Genomic DNA, 26,243 nt, shown 5'->3' with positions numbered 1-26,243 from the left:
CATAGATTCTCGCCTCGACGCTAAGCTAATGGGGACCTCTAATGCCTTCTCTCCAGACAGCAGCGATGCCTTGATCCTCCTCCCAGAGAGCCTCGACACCTTTACCAGCGAACAAGTCGCCGTTGACGAGAAGCAGATCGGCGCGCAGACCGTGAGCGACGCGGCCACGGTCGTGGAAGCCGAATCTGCGCGCCGTGGTCGACGTGCAGCTGGCCAAGGCCTGTTTCGTGGTCATGCCGCAGCGCTCGATGTAGATGGTGAGTTCCATCCATAGGCCGGGGCCCAAGGCGGCGCCGGGGACGCCGCCGATGTTGTCGGTGCCCGCAACGATATCGCCGCCCTGGGCCATGAGTTGCTTGACGTTCTCGACGCCGTACTCGATCGAGGCCTTGGGGTTCTGCTGCGACGCGATGTGCATGACACCCAGCAGGGTGTTGCGGTTGATGACCACGTCGTCGAACATGTCCAGCCGGTCGTAGATGGCAGCGAACCGCTCGCGGTAGTCCTGCAGCTCCGTGGTGAGTGCGCTCAGGGCGCAAAAGGTCGGGATCAGGAACGCCCCGCTCTGCTTGTACAGCTGCATCAGGTTCTCCGTCGGCGCCTGGTCGATGATCATGTGTGCCAGCCCGTCCACCCCGGCCTTGAGCAATACCTCGGTCATGTCCACGCTCAGCGCGTGCCCGACGGCCGGCAGCCCGTGCTCGTGCGCGCAGTCGACGACGGCCTTTTGCAGTTCCAAACTTGCCACCGGCACCGAGTTGGTTTCGAATTTCAGCGAGCAGCAGTTCTCCTGCATCAGCTTGATGTAGTTGGCCCCATTCGCTTTGTGGTCTTTGATATACTCCGGCACCGTTTCCACAGTCAGATTCGGCCATTTGGCCACGCGGGCTTCGAGCTAAAGTAGGCAGAATGAAATTGTCAGCAGTCCTCTTTCTTTCATTACGATTTTGGCATCATCGGCCGAGAGGCTCCCGATATAGTTCGTGCACATACTCTTGCGGGGTCGGTGTGGTGGTGCGACAGCACGACCGGCTTCGGCCAACCGCCCTGGATGGTCGCCGCCAATAGAGCTGTCTTCAGGTCGGCCATGTGGACACGGCCGTCCTTGCCCTTTGACTTTGCCTTGGTTGTTTCCTTCTCAATGAGGTCTCGGAGGTTGTTCACGCAGTACGGGTCGCTGTGGAAATCGCACACCGTCGTGACGCCCGCTCTCATCGTCATGCGCAACACGTCCGAGTTGCCGACACCCTCAGGCATGTGGATATCCCAGCAGTGCATGTGGCCCTCGATGAGGCCGGGCAGGAGCGTCTTGCCTGTGCCATCAATCACCTCAGCGTCACCTGTTGCCTGAGGGGGCCCCGAAGTGGTCGACACAGAGTCGATGGTTCCACTGACCTGGTCGAAGACGACGGTGGCGTTCTCATGGATCTCCTCGCCATCGAACAACTTGACCGAGTGGATGATGGTTTTGGGCATTTTGGCTGCATAAACTAGAAAACTTGGCAGGTAGAGGCAGTATTGACCGCATCGTGAAATCGAAGGGAGTAAATTCGAATCGTCGCAGAGTGCATTTGTTGGGTTTATACTCCAAGTAGCCAATAAGTTGGATTTCCACGGAAGAGGTGGTCGGTACTGTGAGCCCATGGTCTCCTTTGATCTGTTCGGCCCGACATATTTTCACGGGCCGTCAGTTCGAGGGCTAAATCAAGTATGGTAGTAGAATTTCGAGACAGCATCGCGGTCTACCCTCCAGGGGCCGGTACCCTACAGGCTCGGCAGAAGTTAATGACATCTGTCAAACACCTTCTGCATCCGTTCTTCAACTATCGTGGCGCATATCTAACCCTCTGAACGAAACATGGATCGGAGGGGAAAGGGCAACAGCACGCCCTGGTCCAAAAGTCTGGATGAAGAGCCTTCATTCGAACATTCAAGTTGGTGCAGGATCGCTGCCTAGCATGAGAACAGAGATCCATTTTCCAAGGGCCGCGGAGGATCCTGCGCGAGTACAGTATGCTATGAGTATCTTCATCGTAAACCGTGGGGATGAAGCTGCTTCGAGACCTGCTGTTACTATACTTAGATCATCAATCCAGATGCCGTACATTCTTCCACATACCCAGATGTACAGGCCTTGACTAGACTCCCACATTGTCGCAAAGCCAGGGGTGTAGCTTCCTTGGACTCTAGCTTTGTTAGTGTTACCGTCGATCGGGACATGGCGATAGACTATATAGACAGAGTCTGATGCAATCGAACGCGCACATCTAAATGGATTTGAGCCATGATGGATACTCGGAAATGCGTACGATCATTTTTCTTGTACATGCTAATCAATGGATTGCTGACAGTCAATTTCTACACGCTCGACTCTCGAGTCTAAGAGTAACAAGAAGCTTTCTCATTCTCAATCCCATTCCTTCCCCTGACCTCCCTTCCCACACCTAGCGTCGCATCACATCAGGTCAGCGATTTCCATCCCTTCACGAATCCCACATGACCTCGCCCAACTGCAGCAGGACCTCCTGCATGCGTTTCCGCGCCTTGATGCTCTCCCCGCGGTCCTCGCCGCGGAGTTTCGTGCTGAACCACAGCTCGATCAGCGTGCGGAGCTCGTCGTATGTATAGCCGACGTCGTGCGCTTTGTCGCCGGTCTGGCCCTGGGATTTCGTGTCCTTGATGTACTGGATGACGGAATCTGGGCCGCTGAGAAACAGGTCGAAGTAGCGGGACGAGGAGGTGAGAGCGCCGGCGTCGAGGTCGGTGTCTTCGGTCGAGGTAAATGATGACTGTGGGGTTTGTGAGATGATGCCGAGGCCGGTGCCGACGTCTGACGTAGCAGGGCCATTGGTGTTTTGGGTTCGCTCGAGTAGGCTTTGGCGGTTCGACTGCGCCGTCGTCGCGAGGATGGCGCGCAGGTTCTGCTGGATGACCATGGCGTCGATGCGGATGCGTTCGGCACCGTTGGTGTTCATGACGCCGATCGAGTCGGCGGTCGCGACGAGGTAGCGGTCCACGAGCTTGGCAAGGCCTGAGAGGATGAAGTTCTGTTCCTTGCCGCCGAGGTAGCTTGCGATATTGCTGTCGAAGGAGATTAGGTCGTTGTTGAGTTCGAGGACGAGCGGGGAGGCGGAGCTGGGTGGCGAGCTCAGCACATATGGATACAGCCCTGAGTCGAGGTTCGGGATGGCGGAGGAGTCCCTGTTGTCGGATGGGGAGATTGAGCTTGTAACTTCTGGGCCGCGGAGAGTGCGGCCTAGTTGGTGGATTATGCCACAACGAATGTCGATATGGAGAGTCAGCAGTGTGGTTTGGGCAAGCGTGCGGAATGAGGAGAGGGTGTTGTCGAAGGGGATGGCGGTTTCGGATGTCAGAGGTAGATGGACGGGAATAACTGCGCCGGGATGGGTTGGGATATTCGTTGGTGAGCGGAGACTGGCTACTAATGTCCAACGACGAGGGTTTCTGCTTTGAGATGCTGATCGAGCATGTCCGTGAGATGCTGTGGCATCAACATGGCGAAGCTGTGTCAGCGCTGAAGAGAGCCATTGCATACTGTTGTACAGAAGCGAAAGTTGGTGAACAGATTTGGGGTCAGAGATGATGTCGTAAGATGAAAGAGGTTTGGCTTTGGTGGCTGCCAGGAGTGCCAGGACTTCTTTGCTGATCAGTTCCGGCAGTAGTGGGCCATCACTGGTACTCTTGTCGTATTTCAGTACCTCAACAGCAACGTCATGTATATCACCTGATTCTGCCCATGATGCTGCTGCTTTCAGAGTCAGGGTGTTGATGTTTGGATTGGAATTTGAGGGTGCAACCCGGCTGACTAAAGACTTGTAGTAGCCAAAGCATTTGTCGTAATAGGTAACGAGCTGGCTGATGATAAGTTGGGTGAAGATCTGGTCTTGTGGGATGGCACTCAGCATGCCTGAGAAAGCGCGGATCAAGCCTAGGAAGGCAATGGTACCCTTGAAGATAGGGTGTGGTGAATGTCTGGACCACTGACTATCTTCGGAGAAGGCTTCCAAATCGATCATGCAGTGCGTGCATAGTTCCGTCACGGCGTCTTCAAGTTGAGGATGGAAGACATTGATCAGGAAATCATCGAGGAAGGAGGTCAAAGTACTCATTGGAATATTCGAAGTGGCGGGAACAACATCCTTGAGCCGTTGTAAAAAGGTCAACGATGGAGCCAACAACACGGTCATGTTGAAGACACCGGGTTCAACCAACAACTTATGACCGGCCGCAGTACTGTCTTGACCATTTCGGTCGGAAGTGATTTCTGCTCCAGTCCTCGCTCTAGATTTGCTCACCAGGCCAGGAACCGAGCTTTTGAGAATTTCATCCAACTCGTCTTCCTCCGCCTTCATCGCCTCTGATTTCTGATCCATCTCGGAGAGTTTGAACATCTTTTTGTTCTTGTCACGCTGCGACCGGGAGAAGATATCAGTGCTGCTGGCGGTAGTCAGACCAGACCGCAGAGTCATGTCGCCACTAGTCGCCAGATAATCGTGCAACAACGATCGCATCTCCATCTGATATAACTTCCACAACTCCTTGAAGCCACCGATATAGCGCTCCGGCTTGGGGAGTTTTTCTCTGACGACGACGCCACCTACGACCTCGTGCAAGACACGATGAGATTCGGCGATGGCCTCGAATTTCGAATATAACGTCCAGAGGAAATCTGACAGGACTTGATTTCTACTGTCATCGGCTTGTAGGGACAAGACTTTCCTGCCACCCTTTGCCGTTTGACCCCGTACATGGGATGGGTACTTCGCATCAATATCGTGGTTCGTCTTTTCAACCACCTTGTAGAGTTCCATTGGCATACGTTGTTCGATTCTTGAGATGGCTTCGCCTAGTTGACCCAGTTTGTTCAAAGATTCCACAATCATGTGAATGTAGTAGAAAGTGTCGGCTTCGGGGTTCTTGGAGGCATCTTCCACCATGGGGACGGAGAGTTCGGCATTATTCAGGTAATGATTGAATGGCCGATCCCACGGATTGACGCCAGTACCCAAGAGATGATCTTTGGGATCTCGTTCTTCACCCGTTGAGCTCTTTCCTTTCCAACGGTCCTTACAGTAAGGACTTCTCAGATACAGATGGTCGTGGAGTTCTTCGACCAAAATATCCAGCAACGTGCCTTCCTGGTTGGTGAAATAGTTCCTAAGATCTGATATTGCACCGATACCATCGTAGTCGCTCTTGGTGATGCCCTTGAGACTCTCCATGAGTAAGTCGACGGCTCCGAGGAATTTCTTCTCGCTGATCTTCTCTTCCAGCTTCGTCGGGATCATTTTCAGAGCCTCGATATTGCTCAGCATAACGACCATGTCGTCGAGCTCTCCACTTTGCTCAGCCAGTATTCTCAATTCGGGTCGAGTGGTCAACATGGAACCCTTTACGTTCATCAGACCAGTCTTGAGCATCCTCACTCGACTCTGACTCTCTCGGATGGCATTCTGAATCTTGTGGTAGGTACCCACAGCGCTGTTGAAATCGGTGTAATGTTCATTGACCACCGTCTTCAAGCTCTTCTGCAGATCGACGTGTGTATCCGCGAAATCGCCCTCTTTATCAGCCAGTCCCAGAGAGCTGGGGTCCATGAGCTTGAGCGCGATCTTGACGGGTATGCACTCGTCACTATCTAGATCTTTCCAATCGGACTGGATGTGTCGCATGATCTCCTCCATGTTCTTCGGGGGTCGTCGAGGGGAATAATGTCGATTGGCATTCTCTGGAGGAGGGTATTTTTGTGCGGTTGAGACAGTTATCGGGGCCTGCTGTTTGAGACTGGGGGCAGATGGCTTTTGTGGGATGGTCATGGGAGGCGGCATAGGGGCTCGATTTTCTCGGACTTCACGCATTCCCGGGTCGTTGTATGCTCTTTCTCTCTCCCGTGTTGGAGGCCGCGGCTGTTGCTGCTGCTGCTGCAATGGAGGTGGTTGTTGTCGTGATAGTGGCTGCTGTCGCTGTTCATAGTTTTGCGGCTCCCTGTCACGACTCGAGTTGTATTCATTCCGCGGCGGTGGAGGGGCATCTTGATATCTGGCCCGTGGAGGTGGAAGACCACCATAGCCGCCACCGCCTCCACCTGCGCTCCCACTCACAGAGCCAGAACCTGACCTTCCGGAGGAAGATGGTGGTCCTGGAGAGTCCCTGTCGCGCTGTTCGTAGGGATTCGGACGCAGCCTGCGTTCCTGGGAACCGAAACTGTTCACGGAGGCGGAGGAGGCATTGTTCTGGTTTGAAAGGTAGGGGTCGGCAAAGCGACCACTGGGGATGGAGGATGAAGTGTTTGTAGCAGCATAGGGGTTCGAACTGGAGGTACTGCTGGTGGTGGCATAGGGATTGGAGTTGTTGTTCGGGGGTCGACCACCGCCGTTGACGGCGTAGGGGTTACCACTCATTGCGCAGGAGCAGGAGGCATTACATGGTCATATGAATAAGGAGAGAGTAGTGTCCGTCCAGCGGGCGTAATGCTGTCTCTGTCTCTGTTGTGAATTGTGTGGTGTTGGCTGGTGGGAGATGGGATGTCTGACGGTTCACTTTCACAATTCATTTAGGCATGTCGTGTCAAGCACCCAATAGGGCCTCCGGGCGTTGTCCGCCTCCGAGCCTCCGCAAAATGCAAGGGATCCCACTCGGTTTGACGGCTGACTGATGGATGCCTGATCGGTGATAAGAGAAATTAATTCTGGTTGTGGAATTCATCTTCTTCATTCTCAAATCTATTGATCTATTTTTAAGAAGAAAAACGCGGTGTATTCATTTTCTCTCTGTTTCGTTTAGAAGCAACATGCATAACCTTAGGTGCAGCCGGCTCCCCCCAAATGCCTGGCCGAAACCCTAAAAAATAATGCTCAGCATCGTCCATAAACATCACAATAGCAAGCCGAAGGATCCGGACAACTACATAAAGTCAGTCATTTCCTCATTGGAAGGGCAAAGGTAAGAACTCACTGAACGGCCTCTCTGCCAAAAATCACATGCCAGAGAAATTCCATCACTCTCCCGCTATGTGCATTATCTAAGGTGGTGTCGAGCAACCACTGTCGAATGTTGAGATAATCATTCAGAGGGCGCTGATAAATCTGCTTGGCTGAAACCGCGAATTGAGCACAGCAGGGACTTTTGATGTCGATGAAGTCGGATTCAAGGCTGTCCGCAGCGTCCATCGAAGGATACTCGTACCGAGACTCGTGAAAACTCGAGACCGCCGCCGGTCCTTCGGGATCCGAGCTGAATGCGGGCGTGGACGTGTTGGCGAAGATTTCCTTCCAGACCTGTCCCGTCACGTGGGAGTTGCGTTTCTCGAGTTTCATGCAGCCCGGGTTGCGGTTGCATCGCAGATTGACGTAGCCGGTCTTCAGCACGTGGTCCACACGCAGATGTCGGATGGAGTCGACGTTACTGTGCAGAGCCGTGTCGACGTGCCAGGCCCGAAAGAAGCCGTCGCGGTGTGAATGCACAAAGACGACGACTTCGGGAATCGGTTGGTGGTAGTGTTCAATGATGTAAGTGAGATATGTCATGGCTTCGTTTCCTTTGTTGGCTGGTGTTGTCAGTCGTTCGAGATCCGGTTCGGAATGATTGTTGCTGTTGTTGGAGGGTGAGTCGAAATAGTAGATTGCGGATTGCCATCTGGGGGGAATGTCAATTTCAACAGGCACATCAACCATGATAGACCTCGTCGCAGGAGGTGGTGGAACCTACTCTGGAAGTTCGTCGGCGATCCAAGAAACCTCGTCGGGATGCAGCGTGGGAACAACGATGATGCCTTGATGCTGGACAGGATTGACGACGTCGTCAAAGGGGCTCTTTTCTGACCATGGCAAGGAGTCCAGGAAGAAGGACCATGGATCATAAGTCTCGCATTTGTCTTCCAACACGGCCAGAAGAATGGCGACTACTGTCAGTCCGAGGGTGACAATGACGATCTTGACACCTCGTCGCAGTCCGAATCCTCGCATCTTGATCCGTTAAGGCGTCTCCCCAGGAGAAGACGAAGACGAAATTCCAAACCACCCTGATCTGGTCCACATCGGGATTGACTTTGTCTTTGGTCGAGCTCACTGTTGGTGTTGGTGGTGATGGTGGTGGTGAGTGATCAAGCGTTGTCTTGGAGAGAGTCTTGTTCGGCAGAAGAAATTGAACCACAGACCTTGTCCGTTAGTACGGATTATTGAGATGCTGGTACCGAGTACTGAGGCAGTGCAATTCAACCTTTGCAGCTGAATCGGGTGTAGATCCCCCGCTCTCAAAGCATGCTTTTGAGATCATCGTGGTGACGACCGTGACCATGAGTCAAGCTGGGTCGGAAACGAAGTACCGAACACAACACGGAGGAGCCAACTAGTCTAAGAACTTCTCAACAAACTTTCAGGTACCATCTGCGGATTGAACCGAAGCCACCACCAGGGCAAAATCCTACAAGTCGTACGTGATCCTACTGCCAGGCACGCTGTCGCACCACTGGCTGCTGTTTGTTTACAGACAAATGAGCCGACACGCCTATTTTCACCCATGATCTCAGCTTGGGTTTGCAGTTTACCGAGGACTGGCGAGTTGGGGACCACCACCTAAATATCCACCGGATACATTCCTACTCGTACCTAGTGGAAAGACTGCACACTTGCTGGGATGCGAGTCCTTAGTGGGTTAGTCTTCACGGAGAGGCCTGTCCATCTTCTCCAATTTCGAATTCCCATTTTCGAGGCCTCATCACCAAAAAATCTATTCTTCCTATATAGGGGAGCCCGCCTAATCACCATTTCCCGGACGTGATCGCACAACCCCGTCTAATATTCTCCAACACCACCCCCTGCCACTTCAGACAATGTAACTGAATCCGCTACCTCGACAGGCAATCCAAAACTCTTTCACGATATCGTTCGTCTTTCTTGATCCTCGCAAGCTCTCCAACTGCGCCAGAAATCGTTTGCGTTGATCTATTGTCGTTGCTTTCAGTGCCTTTTCGCTCAAGATACCCTGGTCCTCTTCCACGGCGTTTCGAAGCACCTGTTTGGTGACAATCCCTTGTTTCTGAATGAACCGCTTAAGTGTCTCTGTAATACTTTCAAGCTCTGACCTGGCACATTCACCGCCAATAAGTCGCAGCACAAGCCCCAATATCCGTGGTCCATATTTATGTATCGCTCTTTGAATCTTGACCTGAACCTCTGGTCCGAGTGCCCCGTCCTGTGCAGACATGTCTGCAAAAGTCGCAAGGAAGGAAGCAGCCGATCGTCGAGGTAGTGTATCTGGGTTCGCCAAAAGTACAAGAGACAACTCAATCGCAGTACCTAATGTCTCCTCGACGTCTGGCCGACTGTACCATACGATGCCCCATTTGGTCATCAGTCGAGCCTGAAATTCTAATGAACTCGAAGAAAACGTGCTGCTGAGCATCACCTCTGACCGCCGGAACTCCGCCAGAATGGCCTGTTGGTTACTTGCAATGGGATGCAGCACCCCATTGATGCATTCTTCATTTGCACCTTGGTCCACAGAGGCTATGAAACTCGATGCACATGCCATCGTACTATCAATGTTCGGGTTACTGACATTGATAAGTGAGACCACAAGGTTGAGTCCAATCTCATCTCGGAATTTGAATGGTGATGGATGCTCTTCAGTAAAGCCCGAGCGGATGAAATCACAACAAGCTTCCACAAACATGCTGTCTGCGTGCTCATTGACTGCATGCATGACGGATCCGTATCGCGCAAGTACATTGGCTTGGATTGTTTGTCCAGGACCGTCAAGCCAGAATGATGGCTGCTCATGTGCAGAACCGTCCAATTCCACGGGTGTATCCGAAGGCGCCCTCAAGCCTTTGCCAATCGAAGCAAGAGATTGCATCAGATCCGTACAGATTCGCAGTGTTTCCTCCCAATTTCCTGGGGAAATTTGGAGATTTGTTAATGGATCACTAGCAGCAGCCAGTAAATCAAGGAGGGGAGCGATCTTGGACTCTTCTTGTGGTAGAGCTTGAATGATTGCGGCCACTGCAGCGTATATCCTATGTCGTTCAGCTTCACCTGAGTCGGATATCGATCCTAGTGCAGCCATGAATTGTGGTAAACCTTCGGCGAGAACCCCCCGGTGGGAGTCGCAAAGATGATAGATCGCTCGGGACGCCGATACGCTAGATGCATGGAGGTGAAGTGATGAGAAGAGAAAGCTCAACATTGAGATCAGTCGATCTGGGTGCCGTTGGAGGTAAACCACATTTTCGGTGATAAATCGAATACCAGTCTGTCGTGCCCGATCAGGTATGTCTTGTGATGACTCAAGAATCGATACCCATCCTGGACTATTGAGTACAGTTGTGATCAGTTCATCATATATTTCGGGTTCACCTGACATCGTATCTGAGAAGGCTGTTAGGCTGAAAATTCCTGCTTCAAAATTGCTCCAGTCCGGTGGTTGTTGTGGCACCAGGACTGTCTTGACTATCTCCTCAATCAAAGCATTTCCAAGTAGAGCGAACGCAGATTGGAAATAATCTTGCACATCGTACCGGAAATCTTGAAATTTGGCTCGTTCGTCTGCATCCCAATCCTGGGTTTGAGATGACATCTGCTCTAAAGGCAGCCTGACTTTCACTAGCGCAGCTTGACATGCATCGATAGTGATGGACTGAAGAAGACCTTGTGCAGCTTGGTCTTCCTCCCAGTCTGTGAAGCCCTCCAACATTTCGTTGACATTCTCCAGCGCGATTTGGCATACTAGATCATCGATGCCTGGAACTCCTTCGCAGCGGAGTAGCTTCAATACACTCTGTAGGACGACACGATACCGCTCATCGAGCAAATATTCCGGGTTGGTGGTATCGATGTCTCCAATGACGCTATCCAAAAAGTCCACATAAAGAATGCCCTCAGGCTCAAAGTCTCCCTGAACGAGCGAACCCACCAACCTTTGAGCTCTATCACTGCTTGTAATGTTGAGTGGAAAACCAGGGACCGCGTCTTGAAGAAGTTTGGCAGACGATTGATAAAGAGAGATGAGCATTTGCAGGACCGCAGATACCAATTCGTCCACTTCGAAGGCCTTCATTATCAACCCAATGCAGCGAGTTGAAGCGGCTTCAACCCTCATTCTTCGCTCCTTCTCAAGGGAGTTGCGAGAGCTTCGGGACACACTCGCCCAGAAGGGTATACCTTTCGCAACTAGCTTGATGAGTTCAATAGAATCATCAGAGGAAAATGCGGATACACTATTGTTCTGAATTACCTGCGGCCGGGTCGCCTCCAGGGCCGCCAGTAGATTGGTGATGCAATAGTCATAAATCGCCCAGGCATCAATGCTATTCATGGCAAGGCGCTCTGAGATTCCTCCTTCTTCTTTATTGTTGGTTGCCGAGCTAGTGGTATCTTCGGCCAAAGTGGTAAGAATCATTATCATGCCTTTGAGCTGCGATACCGAACAGGAATTTGCTGCTTCCAATAATCGTGAGATATCAGGGAGATCGTCCTGCGAGACATACCGGCCACTGAGAAGACATGCTAGGACATGCCGGGCTGGATAAATCCATGCAGATTCTGACCTCAAGAAAAGGGTCACAAGTGTTGAGCATAATTTTTGAAGAACGAAATTAGCATCTGGTAATGTGACTAGTTGCACATAATGCGTGATCAAAGCTTCAAGGAGATAAGCCTTCATCTGTTGGTCTTGCGAGATGCCATCACTCTCCCTGGGCATGGGTTAGAAGTGTGCGGCAACCCTGTACTCTGTGATGATGTTTCAACATACCAATCTGCATTGATTTTGATGGTTAACGTCAACGCTCCATAAAAGCGCACCACAGCTTCGTCATGGCTTAAAAGATCTAATCCCAATTGCCAGGCTGATTTTTGTCGTTGGATTTGTTGGATCTGTCTCTGAAGGGCGTTGACCCGTTCTGGAGAAGATTGATTGGAAGGATGGTAGAGTTCTGCTATGAGCTGTTCCATTTTTGTGAAGGATCATGATCATGAGGCAATAGGTACGATCACGTTTCTTTTCCAGAATAAATGATATTCTGAGGTCTGAAGAAGGCAACTAGCAAACGAACACGCTTGCCCACATGTCAACCTTACCATGAATTTTCTGTGCTACCATTTTCCAGATATTTGAGGGTCTTTGTCAAATCAGGGATCAGAGGACAACCAGCCGTGACTTAACTTTTGTAGCCCCGCAGGTCCTCAATGGGAAATTCCGTAGATTGGTAGTCTGAGAAGCTTTAATTCAATGGCAGATGACAATGAAGGCAATCATAGCTTTGATTCAACAGAGAGCCTAAGGTGCCAGTGAGCCTCAAAGAGAGAAAGAGAGAAACTGCGGATATGGAAAAACCTGTCGGATGTTGAACGATGAAAAGGAAGGAGCGCGTCCCACTGCACTTCACATGCTGCAGGAACGAGTCACGACTCCAATTTCCCAATGCGTTCTTTTTGAGAATCATCACTGCATCAGCAACAATTCGAGCCTGAGCCCTTGCAACTCAACAGTAGACTCCTCTCATTCTATCGCGACCTGGTTCCTCACCTTCACCTTCATTCTCAGTCGCCACCTTTGTCCATAGCTACAACTTCAATTCCTCTCCTTCACTTATCATCCTCGTTTGGCATGCGCTGGTCCCTCTTCCGTCTCCCTTCACTGTTGAGTCGATCTCACACCCCGCTTCAATCCTCAATATATCCGTCGCGTCTTCCCTCTGTTCGGTCCTTTTCGTTCTCTAGTTCTCTTCAATCCATTGAAATGGAGACGGTTGATACCACAAAGCGTCTTGCGCAACTGCGCGAACTGATGCAAAAGAACAAAGTCGATATCTACATCGTTCCTTCAGAAGACAGCCACCAGTCAGAATATATTGCACCATGTGACGCAAGACGAGAGCATATCTGCGGCTTTACTGGTTCTGCAGGCACTGCTGTCATCACACTCGACAAAGCTGCCCTTGCAACTGATGGTCGCTACTTCAACCAAGCCTCCAAGCAGTTAGATGCCAACTGGTTATTATTGAAACAAGGCCTAGAAGATGTTCCTACTTGGCAAGAATGGTACGCTTGATTCGTTGTCAGATTGTGTGCATGAAACTGAGTGGATGTTAGGACTACAGAGCAAGCAGAGGGTGGCAAGACTGTTGGTGTCGATCCTACCCTTATCACTTCTACAGATGCTCGCAAATTAAGTGCTACCCTTGCAAAGCAATCACAAGCAACTCTAGTTGGCATTTCGGAGAATTTGGTTGACCAAATCTGGACAGATCGACCAGCCAGACCCGCAGAGCCTGTCATTGTTCTTTCAGAAAAGTATGCTGGCAAGTCACTCAAGGAGAAACTCGAAGACCTCCGAAAAGACCTGAAGAAGAAGAAAACGGCCGGTATGGTGGTCTCGATGCTCGATGAGGTTGCCTGGCTATTCAACCTGAGAGGCAGTGATATCCCTTACAATCCTGTCTTCTTCTCCTATGCTGCAGTCACTCCGCGTTCAGCAACTCTGTATATTGATGCAACCAAGGTTGGCCAGGATGTCAAAGATTATCTTGGTGACTCGGTTGAGATCAAGCCCTATGACGCCCTATTTTCGGACCTCACCATGATTGCCGAGACTGCAGTACATGAAGTTGAGATCAATAGCACAACCAAGACCAAACCTCAGAAGCTCTTACTGTCTAACAAATCGTCTTGGGCACTAAGTCTAGGTCTTGGTGGAGAGGATAAAGTTGAGGAAGCCAGGAGTCCTATAACCGATGCCAAGGCTATCAAAAATGCTACTGAACTTGAGGGCATGAGACAATGCCACATTCGAGATGGCGCAGCCTTGATCAAGTATTTTGCTTGGTTGGAAGATGAACTGGTCAATAAAGGTTCATGGCTGGATGAAGTTCAAGTGGCAGACAAGCTTGAGGAGTTCAGATCTCAAGGTGATCACTTCAAAGGCTTATCATTCCCCACCATCTCCTCGACAGGGCCCAACGCTGCAGTCATTCATTACTCTCCTGAGCGCGGCAACTGCTCTGTTGTGGACCCAAAAGCGATCTACCTTTGCGATTCAGGTGCACAGTACCTAGATGGAACGACGGATACCACAAGAACACTTCACTTCACAACACCTACAGAAATGGAAATCAAAGCATATACCTTGGTCTTGAAGGGTGTCATCTCACTTGATCGAGCTGTCTTCCCCAAGGGGACGACAGGATTTGCCATTGATGCGTTTGCAAGACAGCATTTATGGCGTGAAGGTCTTGATTATCGTCATGGTACAGGTCATGGCGTTGGCTCATTCCTGAATGTACATGAAGGTCCTGTTGGTATCGGAACAAGAGCTGCCTACTCTGAGGTGTCATTAAGTATTGGAAATGTCATCTCTGATGAACCAGGATACTATGAAGATGGCAATTTTGGAATTCGGATTGAAAACATGATCATGGCCAGGGAGGCGAGTACCAATCACAAATTTGGTGACAAGCCATGGATTAGCTTTGAGCATGTTACCGTGGTGCCGATGTGTAGCAAGTTGATCGACGCCAAGTTGCTGGACCCAGAAGAAAAGATTTGGTTGAACGACTATCATAAAGAGGTGTGGGAGAAGACCAGCGGTTTCTTCCAGGGTGATGAACTGACGACGAAGTGGTTGAAGCGGGAGACTGCTCCTATTTGATGCAGCGATAGCACAAGCTCTTCTTGAATTGGATAGGATAAGCAAGCATCAAGAATAGATGAACTTGAGGAGCTGAGCATAAACAAGTTGTGGGACAAATAGATCTTCACATCTACTAGCCAAGTCTCAGATATCGACAACGCCAGCATCAAATACTCATGCTTTGAGCTCACTTCAATGACCATATTAATGTTATTTCGGACCCGCAGCCTAAAGCAATCAACATGGAACGAATTAGCGCATTCTATCCACCTAATGTCCCGGGACAAAACTTATTCCAATGTAACTCACATTCTGGCCCTGCCCCTGTATCTGGCCCTGCGACCCAGAAGTCTGTGTGCCCGATCCGCCCGGTGCAGGTGCTTTGTTTTTGAATTTCTCGGCCCTAATGTATTGATTTAGTGCTGTGGGTGGCGAGTTGGAAGGATGGAGAAAGTGAGATGTGTGCTAGGTCCTTACTCTCTCTTGCGAATATATTCGTCCTCGAGCGCCTTCTCGCGCTCGTTGAATTTCGGGACGTTCATTTTCCTACAGAATAGGTGCTTTGCAACTCGGTGTGGACGTGTTTGTCTCTGTAATGGCTTGTGGGATTTAGGACAGTGATTCTCTCTACTCACTTAGTCAATCAGTAAATCAATTATTGGAGTGTTCAAGCAATCGACTCATGGCTCCGTCTAATGCGAAATGATGCATGTTCAGTGTCTCTGACATCACCCAGGGTCTTCCCGCAGCGTCTTTCCGTATCTTGAGCACTGTCGATGCCTAGCTGCCATTTATCCACCAATCTTGTCATGGGTCACCGCCAGACGCCCCACCTCATTTTTTGATCTATAGATAATAAAGTACTTCAAAATTCATCCAAATCATCTAGCATTGGTGGTGTAGCGGTAACATTATTGCCTTCCACCTTCTGAAGATGGCTGTTAGCAATAGCTCTGGGTTCGAGTAAGCTCATCTATTATTCCATTACAATGGAATTTGCATTCTAACGAATTTGACAGCTCCCGGCCAATGCATAACCGCATGGTATTATTTTTTGCAGTTGTTATTTTTAATTTTTGGGACTCTCTTAATGCTAGACTGAAGAAGTATAGTGTGAGTTTTTATGTGCGGATTTATAAAAATGGAAAGTGTGGTATTTTTTTTTTCCGGGCGTCGTGAAAGAGAGGGGCCAGCAGCATAAAAGCTGGCCCGGCAGATGATCGGAGCGAGTTTCTGAACTCGAAAGTAATGCATCTATCTGTATCTTTCACAGACCTTGACTCTGGGTATGAGACACGGCATACTTTGCGAATAGTAGTAGCAGCATTCCGTACCTACTCATTTGCGAGCGCATTCATCTAATGTGTTCAATCTCACGATCCCATAACTCCATTATCCTTCAACACTCTCTCCGTCGGATTAAGTCTTATGCAGTGCATCCATGACTTCAGCCGGTTCGTCGTGTCCGCTATCATCGTTGACCACTTAGTTGTCCGCTTGGAGTCAGAGAGATATGATCTCAGGTCAGTTCGGCTGAAAATGGAGGCGAACCTTGAAGGTGTCGAATGGATGCACTGCATTTTTAGTGGCTAAGGACGGAGGAGATGCCCTACTAACAGCATTTGGTTGTTAGCATTCCGCTCAGCGCCACGAATTGGGCAGTACACTGCATTTTTAGTGTCTGGCTGGAGATAGCATCAACAAGGCTCCAGCAAGATGAGCCGTGGACAAGCTCGGCTACCATCGGTTAAGCTAGCACTCTGCACTGCATTTTTATTGCCTGAGAAGAGATGAAATAAGAAACACGCTGTTTGCAACCGTAAGGCTGTCAAGTTCTGGTTCTGCCAGGTCACTGAGCCAATGGAGGCGTTAAACAGAGGGGGTGAGATGTGAAGGTTAGATACGGAGTACTCGGTTGGTGGGGTTGTGACCTCAAAATGGGCGCACTGCATTTTTAGTGCCTGGGAGAGCCTCGACCAGGAACAATCTCCCTGGACGCATGTCTGACAAGGTCTGAGTCTCTCGAGTGCCCAACTATGTAAGTAGATGACTGTTGGTCCAGCCTTTGCTTTCCTGATCATTGGTGGAGGTATGCTTCGCCTGATTGAAGTGCACTGCATACTTACGGACTACTAGATTTCTGACATGAGGAGATGGGTGAGAAATAGTCTTTCTGATCGTGCCCGGGGGTTTAATCTGGGATGTGCACTGCATTTTTAGTGCCTGACTGGAGATCATGACTACCTCGGTACTGTGGCTGCACCGTAGAGCAAGGCTGATAAAAACAGGTGCCTGGATATAAATAAGTGGACGCCTGGGATTGCACATTTTTAGTGCCGCGCAGCCATTCCCGTAAGGCTGGCTGAGCTTGCATCTCCGGTGATTGTGCAAGATCACTTTCAGGAAGACCTTGATTTCTCATGGAGGAAGTAAAACTCTTTACTTACATGTTAACCATCATCTAGGGACTTTATTCCGCAACCTAAAAATGTGCAGTTATCCCAGGGTAGGTCTCAAAGCTTCCCAGGCCAGAATCTGCCATCCATTTTCGCCTGTTCTTCCCAGGCGAAGTCATGGGCAAAGATGACTTCGACCTGTGCTTTATCCTTCTCGCCTTCCAATCCGAGTCCTTCAGTTGAGGCTTCATACAAGCGGGATAGAGTCTCCTTGGTCTGAGCAATATCGACGTGTATGCAGCAATAGCGACCCTCGTCATCCGTCCACGTTGCAATGTCCTTCTCACGTCGAAATAATCGGATGTCGTGGCATGCATCACCCGCCAAGCAGACAAATTTGGTCGGGTTGCTGGAGATCCGACAGAGCAGGTTGATGTGACCAGGCAAATGGCCGGGAGCATTGATGATGTAGACGCTGCCGTCGTTGAAGAAGTCGATGGCGTGAGGGAACAATGATAGCGGCTTCCAGGAATAATCAGACTTCTCACTTGCGTCATCTGGCTGGGGCAGCTCAACCGTCCGTTCTGGATCAAGCAAATCTGACTCAAACACCATGTGCTTGCCGAGGTTGAGCTGTGTTTTCCCACTCAGAAGGTCGAGGGCACCATTGCCGACGAGAAACTTTGTCTGAGGACTCGTGAAATCTTTTGGAAACCCGACGTGATCATAGTGCACATGGCTAAAGATGACATAGTCGATATCAGTCTGCTTGAGTCCTCCTTCAGCGAGTGATGCCACGACATCAGGCTCTGTAGAGATTGGCCCTCGACTTGCGAGGTGACCCTGCAGGACCTCCGGATAAAGCTTGAGGTCTCGCCGCATTCCAAGATCGAACACTATTCGGGTAGCCTTGCCATTAATACTCTTGTGCTGTATCAGGAATGACAAGGACGGTACTGTTGTTTTTGCTTCAGGGTCAAACGGAGTGACGAAGAACCGTTCGGGAATGGTAAGGTGTCCAGCACCTAGGGCATGAACAGTCACGGTCGCCATTGGCAGCTTGCTGCTCCAGTTGCTTTGTTGACTGCTCACGCTTGAAGGACAACTGGGGTGATGTGCGGTCTCAATAGAACACTGTATCGAATATGAATCGCCTTTCGGTCACTTAGCATCGAGTCGATGATCACTGATGAACATACGTTGGTTTGGAGAAAACTTCCCCGCACCGAATAGACCGGAACGCGGAATGGAATCTGGGTCCTGCAGAACGGACAGTCTCCATGCTTGATTTCTGCGGTCACCAATAGACGGAGATACATAGTGGGATACCACCTTACTCCAACTATGAGCTTTCACATTCGCTACCTGAGGTGACTAGTCTCGAGAACTTGAGCAGTGAGGGGCATGTGGCGTATCCTGTTGAACTCACCAAGCGAGGTGATATCTGTATGAGGAGAAAACAGAGCCTCGTGAGGGGAAGACGAAGCGGTGGTACCAGGCGGCCACAATGTTCAAAGGCCCCAAGATCTGATTTTCTGTTGCAAGGAAGGATGTGATGATCCGAAGACACTTTCTGCCTTGATGCAGGCTTGAGCGTGGTTGCCCTGGAGTTCAGCGCTGTTTTGGCTTGTTACGTACCTTATTCGCAACACTCGGTGGTACAAAGCGTAAAGACGACATGGATTGCTCAAGCTCTTTGATGGTATTATCCGAGACACTCTCGACCAGATTGCGATCTTGGGTTTCGATATTCGCTTTCGTCCTCATCAGTTCACCCTCCGACAATGGTGGTACAGGAGATGATTGCTTTTTCGAAATGGCCCCGGTCCTAGAATCCTTCCTCTGATGCCCACTAGGCTGAGGCGGGTCAGTTGCGGTAGAAACTCTTCTCCTTCGACTCTCATGGAGCATTGAGGTAGATTTGTCGATGCCGGTATCCACAATTCTAAAATTGTATATCTTGGGGAACAAGTGTTTATCGATCAAATGAAGACGGCGCTTTTGTGGAGTAGAACAAACTTTCTCACAGCCTTGGACAAAACATGCGTAGGTCTTCTCACCTTTAGCTTGTAGAGCCTCACGAAAGGTGTTGTGATTCTCATCAGTATGTAATGCCAGAAAATGGGCGGTTGGAAAGTTCTTCCCACATGAAGAGCAACGATTGGAATGTTCTTTGGAATAGTGAACTTCAAATCCTTCAATGTTGGAGAAGCTTAACAGTTCTCGATGAGGTGGGAGTGAACATTGGATGGTACTCGTCTCGGGAGCATCCGACATGGCGATAGCAGACACTTTTGCCGGACGGGGCGATTCAGATTCAGAGTCAGACTCAGGTATTACCGAATGCCCGTATCTGTGGTCTTGATCCTCTTCATCGGAAGAAATGATAGACGAGTCGCGTGAACGCTTTGCCATCAGATGGAAGAGTAGGCGAGGTGAGTAAGCGAGTATCAGCTCATTCCACTCACGCTGTCAATTGCCAGGGAGGTGTTGGGAATGGTTGTCTGGAGCACGCTGGAGTCAGAATGCAGAATTGATGAAAGCAAGACAGGGAGTGAGAATGGATGTCATAAGCGTCTCAAGAACCAGGATAAGGCTGGATGAGAGGTGAGGAAGAAACAGGACAACTGTGTTCTGAGTGGTCAGCTAATGTTGGCTCTACGATCGCACCATTAAAGGAAGCCAAGCCATTTTAGGGAGTAGATTGCCGCCTAGAAATCCATTAGGTGCCGTCCAAGGTCTCTTGGGGTCCCCAAGAGGTCCCTTAGAGGCCCCAGAAGGGTCTCTCCCCTGTCCATCCCCCCACCTAAACTTGGTTGTCATGGCCTAATTGGCCCTCCCACTTTCCCCTGGCGGCCTCCTCCACCCTTCCCTTTCGCTCTTCTCTTTCCCTGTCCCCTGTCCATCTTCTGCCACCTGCCTCGTGCTGGCCCTGTTACATTCGACTTTCTGCCCTTGACTCGACATCGAGATCATCATCCGCCCTCACCACCGCGTTTCAGGTTCCTTCAACATGATGCAAGCCATCGCCTGACACCCGAGACACCCAAACAATTCCTACAGCCGCCAGACTCGTCATCCTACTCTTTCGGTTTGTACCGAGTTCAGCACAGCCTAACCTTTTCTCCATCTGCCTGCAAGTGACATCTTGACAAGTAGGAGTATCTCTGCTTATTCAAGTTCCATTCACGTTTCTTTCTTCACTTTTTCGATCAAGGCGATCTTTCATTGTCACCGAAGCACTGCCACACAACCTCTAGACACTGGCTCTGAGGGTGAAGACAAGGGACATTTCTGGTCGATACAATATCTCTCATATCTCCACGGAATGAGATTCACATTCCACCACGGCCATGTTAGCCTCCAAAACACCATATGCCTCCAACTTTGGCAATAGCCAGCAGGCCACAATTCGAAACGTCTCCGAGGAATCTCATAGAACGCAAGTCTCTGCGATGCCTACCCAAGACGGCATGTTCACCTCTCCTACCAACTCCGAATTCTCCGACGCCTACGACGGTCTAGACTCTATTAGAGCATGGGATGAAAAGAAGGTTGGGGAATGGTTGCACACAATCCGATGCGGTCAATACGAATCGCTGTTCAAATCCAACAATTTCACAGGAGAAAGTCTACTGGAATGTGATCAAAAGATTCTGGCCGAAATCGGGATCAAGAAGATTGGGGATCGAGTACGAATCAATGTGGCTATCAAACAGTTGCGGAACAAATCATCATTGCTGAGGAACAAACGAAATCGAGATTCACTCGCGATCCTCGATGGCTTCGCAGGAACTCCTTCATCCTCAGATTCACCTCGCACATTGGGCTCCAGGTCTCAGAATGGAAGTGGGAAACGCTATTCTCGACAACTCGACCCATCAGTTCTGCAGAATTTCAACTCGGCAGGCACGGGCTTCAAAATTGGTTCGAGGCCCAGCTCACCACTTGCTGATATTCACAGCGCTGGTCTTCGAGCACATCAATATGTTAAGAGCCCCATGGACACAGCAAGAGGTAATCAGTCCGCTGGTTATTTCAGTCAACCTGGTTCTGCAAGCTCCACGTCAGGCCGAAGACCAGAGACGCCACAACTCGCTCATCAGACAACTCGAGCTGCCCATCTTCGTCAAAACTCCAGTATCGATGGCTTGACTCCAGGTGGCCTCCCAACAGGATCGCCGGTCATCAAGGTCATCCACGGTGGAGGTCAGACCAAGGTTGTCAATATCAAGTTCTGCCGAACAGCTGATGAGGTGACGTCGACAGTACTGAAAAAGGTCCATTTGTCAGAAACACAGTTCCGCAACTACTGTTTCTATGTTCTCAATGGTCTCGAGCCAGACTTTAGCAACTGCCGCCGAGTCTCCGACAATGAGTTGATGAAGATTTGCAATGACTCGTTCCGCTCAGAAAGGAATCGTTTGATCTTGAGAAGAATCAATGATGGTCCTCCTGATCTAGATGAACTTCGCAAGGCTGCAAAAATCGCGGCAGATGAATCACAAGTCCTACATAACAACGCTTTGAGTTCAAACAATATGCGGAATCAAATCAAACTACAGAAACTCACTGGAGAGTCATGGCATAATATTCAGGCACCGAACTCACCTGTCACCACCACCGATCGCAACAGAAATGTCATGGCGACTGCAGATGAGTACGACAGACAAGAAGCACAACATCTTCGACTTCCCGAAAGTCAAAGTACCAAACTGCGGTCATTCTTCGGGGCGAGACCTCCAAGCGAGATGATTGTGCAGGAATTGACCTCATATTTCCCTGCCCATCAGCATCAAGATATTGAAAAAACAATGAGAATGTCGGTGCGACGATCTCAAAGAATGAGTCGAGCCGCCAGTCGACTTAGTGTTATGAGCAATGTCAGCTATGCATCGAGTCTTAAGGATGCTCCACCAGTCCCAAGTATTCCTAACATTGCCGATAGCTGGCTGGCACAAGGGCTAGGATCTCGAGCACCCACTGCACGACCACTCTCAGTCATGTCAAGCCGTTTGAACCTTTCTAGTGCAGCTTACAGAGATTCAATTGCATCGTCAACGCTTCATCCCCTACAGGAAGAATCTCCCATCGAGCCCAACAGGAAATCCTACGTCTCTTTCGACAGTGGTTCTGATTCTGCCACTCAAAATGAGACCGCACGAATCAGTTATTTCGACGAAAGCCCTGGAGGAATGGGCAATGACAATATGAACGACCGACTTTCTGTCATTGTTGCTGAAGACGGAGAAGAAGAGGATCAAGAATTGAATTCATTCCTCAAGGGAAATAGCTTTGATAAGAACAACTGGATGAAAGGTGATCTTATCGGTGAAGGTTCATTTGGAAGTGTTTACCTTGCTCTCCATGCTGTTACTGGTGAACTCATGGCAGTGAAACAAGTTGAGCTGCCCAATGTTGCCAAAGGAACAGAAGGAGACAAGAAGACGGCTCTGATGATCACAGCACTCAAGCAGGAAATTGAGCTATTACAAGGTCTTCGCCACCCACACATTGTGCAATATTTGGGGACATCCTCTGATGAGACTCATCTCAACATTTTCCTTGAATATGTTGCTGGAGGTTCTATCGCAGGTATGCTCAAGCAATACAACACTTTCCAGGAACCGCTGGTCCGCAACTTTACCAGACAGATCTTGGAAGGGCTGTCTTATCTTCACGGCCGGAACATTATTCACCGTGATATCAAAGGTGCCAATATTTTGGTGGACAATCGTGGAGCTGTCAAGATCTCCGATTTTGGCGTGTCCAAGAAGACAGGATTCAATGGTATGAATATGGCACCAGGAACTCGCACTTCTCTTCAAGGGTCTGTTTTCTGGATGGCACCTGAAGTTGTTCGACAGAGTGGACAGTCACTTAAATCCGATATTTGGTCTGTTGGCTGCTTGATCGTGGAGATGTTCACAGGATCCAGACCGTTCCCTTCCATGACCACATTGCAAACTCTCTTCGCAGTGGGAAGCAATAACGAGAAACCGACCATCCCAGAGAACGCAAGTGAAGATGCCAAGAAATTCCTGAACCAGACTTTCGAGGCGGATCATGAGAAGAGACCGGGCGCCAATGAGCTACTGAAAGAGAAATTCTTGTTGCCAATGGCCTGAGGAACTTTCCATCATATGGCCGACAATGATGTGAATCGCACAGTCAGCATTTGGGTCGAGTTGGGTTGACATGTGTGTGTTATTATAATGATTATGAGGACTTTCCAGCGCGGAAAGGGACAATGTGTACTATCACGGGTTACGGGACTGAGAATATCGGACTCATACTTGTACTTGTGCTGGAGGATTTCCTACTCTATATCTATTCTTGTGCTTGTGATATCTCATGGTTTACTCATTTGGGGGGACATGTCTCAAGTGGTTACTCTCTTGCCAGCATCTCTTGGGATTCATCAGACGGAACAGACGGAACACAGTACTGCTTCCATCAGACAGACTTTTATAGATTATACTGAGCTAATCGATCGATTGAGAGTCTCGCCTAATGAGTTCCGTGTCTGCATAAGGTTGACTTTACTCATACTTGCCGGGTCTGTCTTGCAAGGCCATTTATAGTGGAGCGGATGTATTTCCAGAATAGGCAGGTTTGAGCGACACTCGGCAATGGCCATGTCGGCCCAACCAAAAAAATATTATTGGAGGGGCATGTATGTCACTGTGGTGTCCCCATATATCAAATCCCACGTCCCACCCAGCATCTCGGTAGATTTCAGTTGACCCCAAAGTACAGAGAGACATTATCATCAACCATGGAGTACGACACCAAAACACCGACATATCAAACGTCAGACCCGACCTCGTTCGCCTTCACATCGGCGCGCGAACGATGGCCCGCCATCATCACAGGCGCGATCGACGACGTGCACCGGACAGTGTCGTCAATCTCGTCTTCAGACGCGGATAAAGAGAAACTGGCGGAAGGCAAGGCCATCGTCTCGGCACTCGCCTCGCTGAAATACGAACTCCAACACAATCGCGCCTTGACGCCTCTCCCTGACGACAGCTTCCCGGATATTGCAGGATATAATGCCGAGTTACAGGCCCGGGGCACTCCGAAATGGCACGACGTCGAGTGGCTGTACGCGGAGTGCTACCTGTACCGACGGATCGCGACGCTGTTCAGTATGGCGCGCGACCCGTACTGGAAAGCCTACGACATCTTCCAGCGGCAGAAGATGAGCACGTTCAAGTCGTCCCGACCCGCGGTGCTGGAGCTGGCGAGCCGGTATCGCGAGATCATCGAGCAGATCCGCGGGTCGAAGAACCATGCTGTGGTGGATGCGTCTGACCCCGCCGCGGTCGAGGAGGCCGAGAAAGTCCTGTTTACCGAAATGGCCGAGATCTGCCTCTGGGGAAACGCCACGGATTTGAGTCTGCTTACGAGTCTGACCTACGAGGATATTCAGAAGTTGCAGGGCAGTAATGCGCGGAAGGAATCTGAGAAGAATATTTTGGTCAACGATCTGGGGAAGGCGTTTGAGGTATTGAATCGGGCGCATAAGGAGGGCAAGGAGAGTAGAAGGGTTGATATTGTGCTGGACAATGCTGGGTTCGAGTTGTTTGTGGATCTAGTGCTGGCCGGGTATTTGCTCGCGACGGGTCTGGCGACCGAGGTCGTGCTGCATCCCAAGAGTATCCCGTGGTTTGTGAGCGACGTCGTGCCCCGAGATCTCCAGGCGCTGCTCGAGGCGATGCAGGATCCCAAGGCGTTCTATGAGAGTGCGTCAGATGAGCACGATGGGAAGTCGAATGGACAAGCGCCCGCACCATTGTCGGATGACGAGGCTGCAAATGTGAAATTCCTGTTCGACGATTGGAGTGCCTTGCATGCTGAGGGACAGTTGATTCTAAGGCCTAATCGGTTCTGGACCCACGCTGGCAGTTTCTGGAGGTTGCCCAAGACTGAGCCTGATTTGTTGGAGGATTTGAAGGAGAGTGAGCTGGTGATCTTCAAGGGAGATCTGAACTACCGGAAATTGACGGGCGATGTGAGTTCAACTCTTTTCTCTATCTTTTTGTTGTTGTTTGATGCAATGCTGACATATGATATTACTTGATATACAGGCTACATGGCCGGCTTCGACGCCATTTGTTGAAGCTATTGGCCCCCTTGGTCCATCTTCGGGCATACGAGTCCTTGCTCTACGAACATGCAAGGCTGATGTTGTCGTTGGACTACCAGAAGGCAAGGACGAGGAGATCCGTGCTACTTCTGGTGGTGGAGGCGACTCTGGAGCGAGAAAGTGGGCATGGAGTGGGAAATGGGCGGTGGTCCAGTTCTCTGACGGCAAGTCATGAAGTTACGAGGCATAAAGGCTAACGGAACTTTACAAAATATGGGGACTAGAGGCACTAGATGAAAGAAAAAAGAGTTCGTCCGGGGTATTAGATGGGTAAATGATGGCCAGAGACGAAATAGATACTGGAACATAGAGAACTTGATGCCAGGCAAAGGCACAGTTCAGATGCGTACCGAAAAGAACAATTGGTCATGACTTGAGCAGGTGAAATGCCAGACCTATTGATGTGTGTGCATAAAGTCGGCTGTCTCGTCGTATAATCGAACTGACTGGGAAGCAAGAGATACGGGGTAGAAATGCTGAAAATGGATAGAACTCTCCGGTCAGCCTTGTGTGGTGGCCCGAGGCCTGGAATTGTGTCCTCGCTTAAGAACAAAGTAATCCCTGAAACGACATGCATAGTTAAAGCTCGCCGGGCCTCCCGGGCTGCTTCGGGGCACCCTTAGGCACCCTTATTAGCGAGCTCATGCCTAGAAAGTCGCGCCGCAGAGGAACCGACAAGCCCGACGCGTCAGATTGCACTTTAAATTTTCTTGTGCATCCCGCATCCCCTGATTCGACGATCCATGAATCCGTGATCCGGGCTCCGACCACGAGGGAACTCCTTTGACCGTTGACCCTTGATGAGCCTTTCTCATTATTCTCAATCCTCAACCCTCGATATAATATACAAACGTCCCAGCCCTAACCCGACGCACCTCGATCGCCCTTCGCCTGCTTTTCTGTCACTCGTTAAGATACAACTAGACGCTCGCAACCCTCCCTTCGTTATCCGCCCTTGCCGCACCCAGCATCCCCCTACGAAAGTCCCTCGATTCCCTACGATTCCGAAGCCACTCACAAGGCATAATCCACCAGATATACATCTA

The 26,243-nt window shown here is 50.1% G+C and overlaps 9 protein-coding genes across 9 annotated transcripts; 3 read left to right on the top strand and 6 right to left on the bottom strand.

Moving 5' to 3' along the window:
• Window positions 1–25: 25 nt before the first annotated feature.
• Window positions 26–1,476, bottom strand: LTR84_002691 (uncharacterized protein; the record flags this gene model as incomplete). Its single annotated transcript, XM_064846292.1, has 2 exons — window positions 26–895; window positions 994–1,476. 2 exons carry the CDS (start codon window positions 1,474–1,476, stop codon window positions 26–28), a joined length of 1,353 nt encoding a protein of 450 aa, XP_064705902.1.
• Window positions 1,477–2,483: 1,007 nt separating this feature from the next.
• LTR84_002690 (uncharacterized protein) lies at window positions 2,484–6,422 on the bottom strand (the record flags this gene model as incomplete). Its single annotated transcript, XM_064846291.1, has 1 exon — window positions 2,484–6,422. One exon carries the CDS (start codon window positions 6,420–6,422, stop codon window positions 2,484–2,486), a length of 3,939 nt encoding a protein of 1,312 aa, XP_064705901.1.
• A 549-nt stretch (window positions 6,423–6,971) lies between these two features.
• Window positions 6,972–7,985, bottom strand: LTR84_002689 (uncharacterized protein; the record flags this gene model as incomplete). Its single annotated transcript, XM_064846290.1, has 2 exons — window positions 6,972–7,656; window positions 7,729–7,985. The coding sequence occupies 2 exons, from the start codon at window positions 7,983–7,985 to the stop codon at window positions 6,972–6,974; spliced, it is 942 nt and encodes a 313-aa protein (XP_064705900.1).
• Window positions 7,986–8,844: 859 nt separating this feature from the next.
• On the bottom strand, window positions 8,845–11,972 carry LTR84_002688 (uncharacterized protein; the record flags this gene model as incomplete). Its single annotated transcript, XM_064846289.1, has 2 exons — window positions 8,845–11,713; window positions 11,773–11,972. The coding sequence occupies 2 exons, from the start codon at window positions 11,970–11,972 to the stop codon at window positions 8,845–8,847; spliced, it is 3,069 nt and encodes a 1,022-aa protein (XP_064705899.1).
• Window positions 11,973–12,759: 787 nt separating this feature from the next.
• On the top strand, window positions 12,760–14,667 carry LTR84_002687 (uncharacterized protein; the record flags this gene model as incomplete). The annotated part of the gene is made up of 2 exons (XM_064846288.1): window positions 12,760–13,061; window positions 13,113–14,667. 2 exons carry the CDS (start codon window positions 12,760–12,762, stop codon window positions 14,665–14,667), a joined length of 1,857 nt encoding a protein of 618 aa, XP_064705898.1.
• A 2,495-nt stretch (window positions 14,668–17,162) lies between these two features.
• Window positions 17,163–18,098, bottom strand: LTR84_002686 (uncharacterized protein; the record flags this gene model as incomplete). Its single annotated transcript, XM_064846287.1, has 1 exon — window positions 17,163–18,098. The coding sequence occupies one exon, from the start codon at window positions 18,096–18,098 to the stop codon at window positions 17,163–17,165; it is 936 nt and encodes a 311-aa protein (XP_064705897.1).
• Window positions 18,099–18,656: 558 nt separating this feature from the next.
• On the bottom strand, window positions 18,657–19,322 carry LTR84_002685 (uncharacterized protein; the record flags this gene model as incomplete). Its single annotated transcript, XM_064846286.1, has 1 exon — window positions 18,657–19,322. One exon carries the CDS (start codon window positions 19,320–19,322, stop codon window positions 18,657–18,659), a length of 666 nt encoding a protein of 221 aa, XP_064705896.1.
• Window positions 19,323–20,398: 1,076 nt separating this feature from the next.
• LTR84_002684 (uncharacterized protein) lies at window positions 20,399–23,173 on the top strand (the record flags this gene model as incomplete). Its single annotated transcript, XM_064846285.1, has 1 exon — window positions 20,399–23,173. The coding sequence occupies one exon, from the start codon at window positions 20,399–20,401 to the stop codon at window positions 23,171–23,173; it is 2,775 nt and encodes a 924-aa protein (XP_064705895.1).
• Window positions 23,174–23,823: 650 nt separating this feature from the next.
• Window positions 23,824–25,372, top strand: LTR84_002683 (uncharacterized protein; the record flags this gene model as incomplete). Its single annotated transcript, XM_064846284.1, has 2 exons — window positions 23,824–25,062; window positions 25,139–25,372. The coding sequence occupies 2 exons, from the start codon at window positions 23,824–23,826 to the stop codon at window positions 25,370–25,372; spliced, it is 1,473 nt and encodes a 490-aa protein (XP_064705894.1).
• Between the last annotated feature and the right edge of the window lie 871 nt (window positions 25,373–26,243).

Source organism: Exophiala bonariae (genome assembly GCF_035927105.1).
Source record: "Exophiala bonariae strain CCFEE 5792 chromosome Unknown scaffold_14, whole genome shotgun sequence".
Classification (NCBI taxonomy): Eukaryota; Fungi; Ascomycota; class Eurotiomycetes; order Chaetothyriales; family Herpotrichiellaceae; genus Exophiala; species Exophiala bonariae.
The sequence above is the reverse complement of the archived record's forward strand: the minus strand, read 5'-3'. Positions and strand labels throughout refer to the sequence as shown.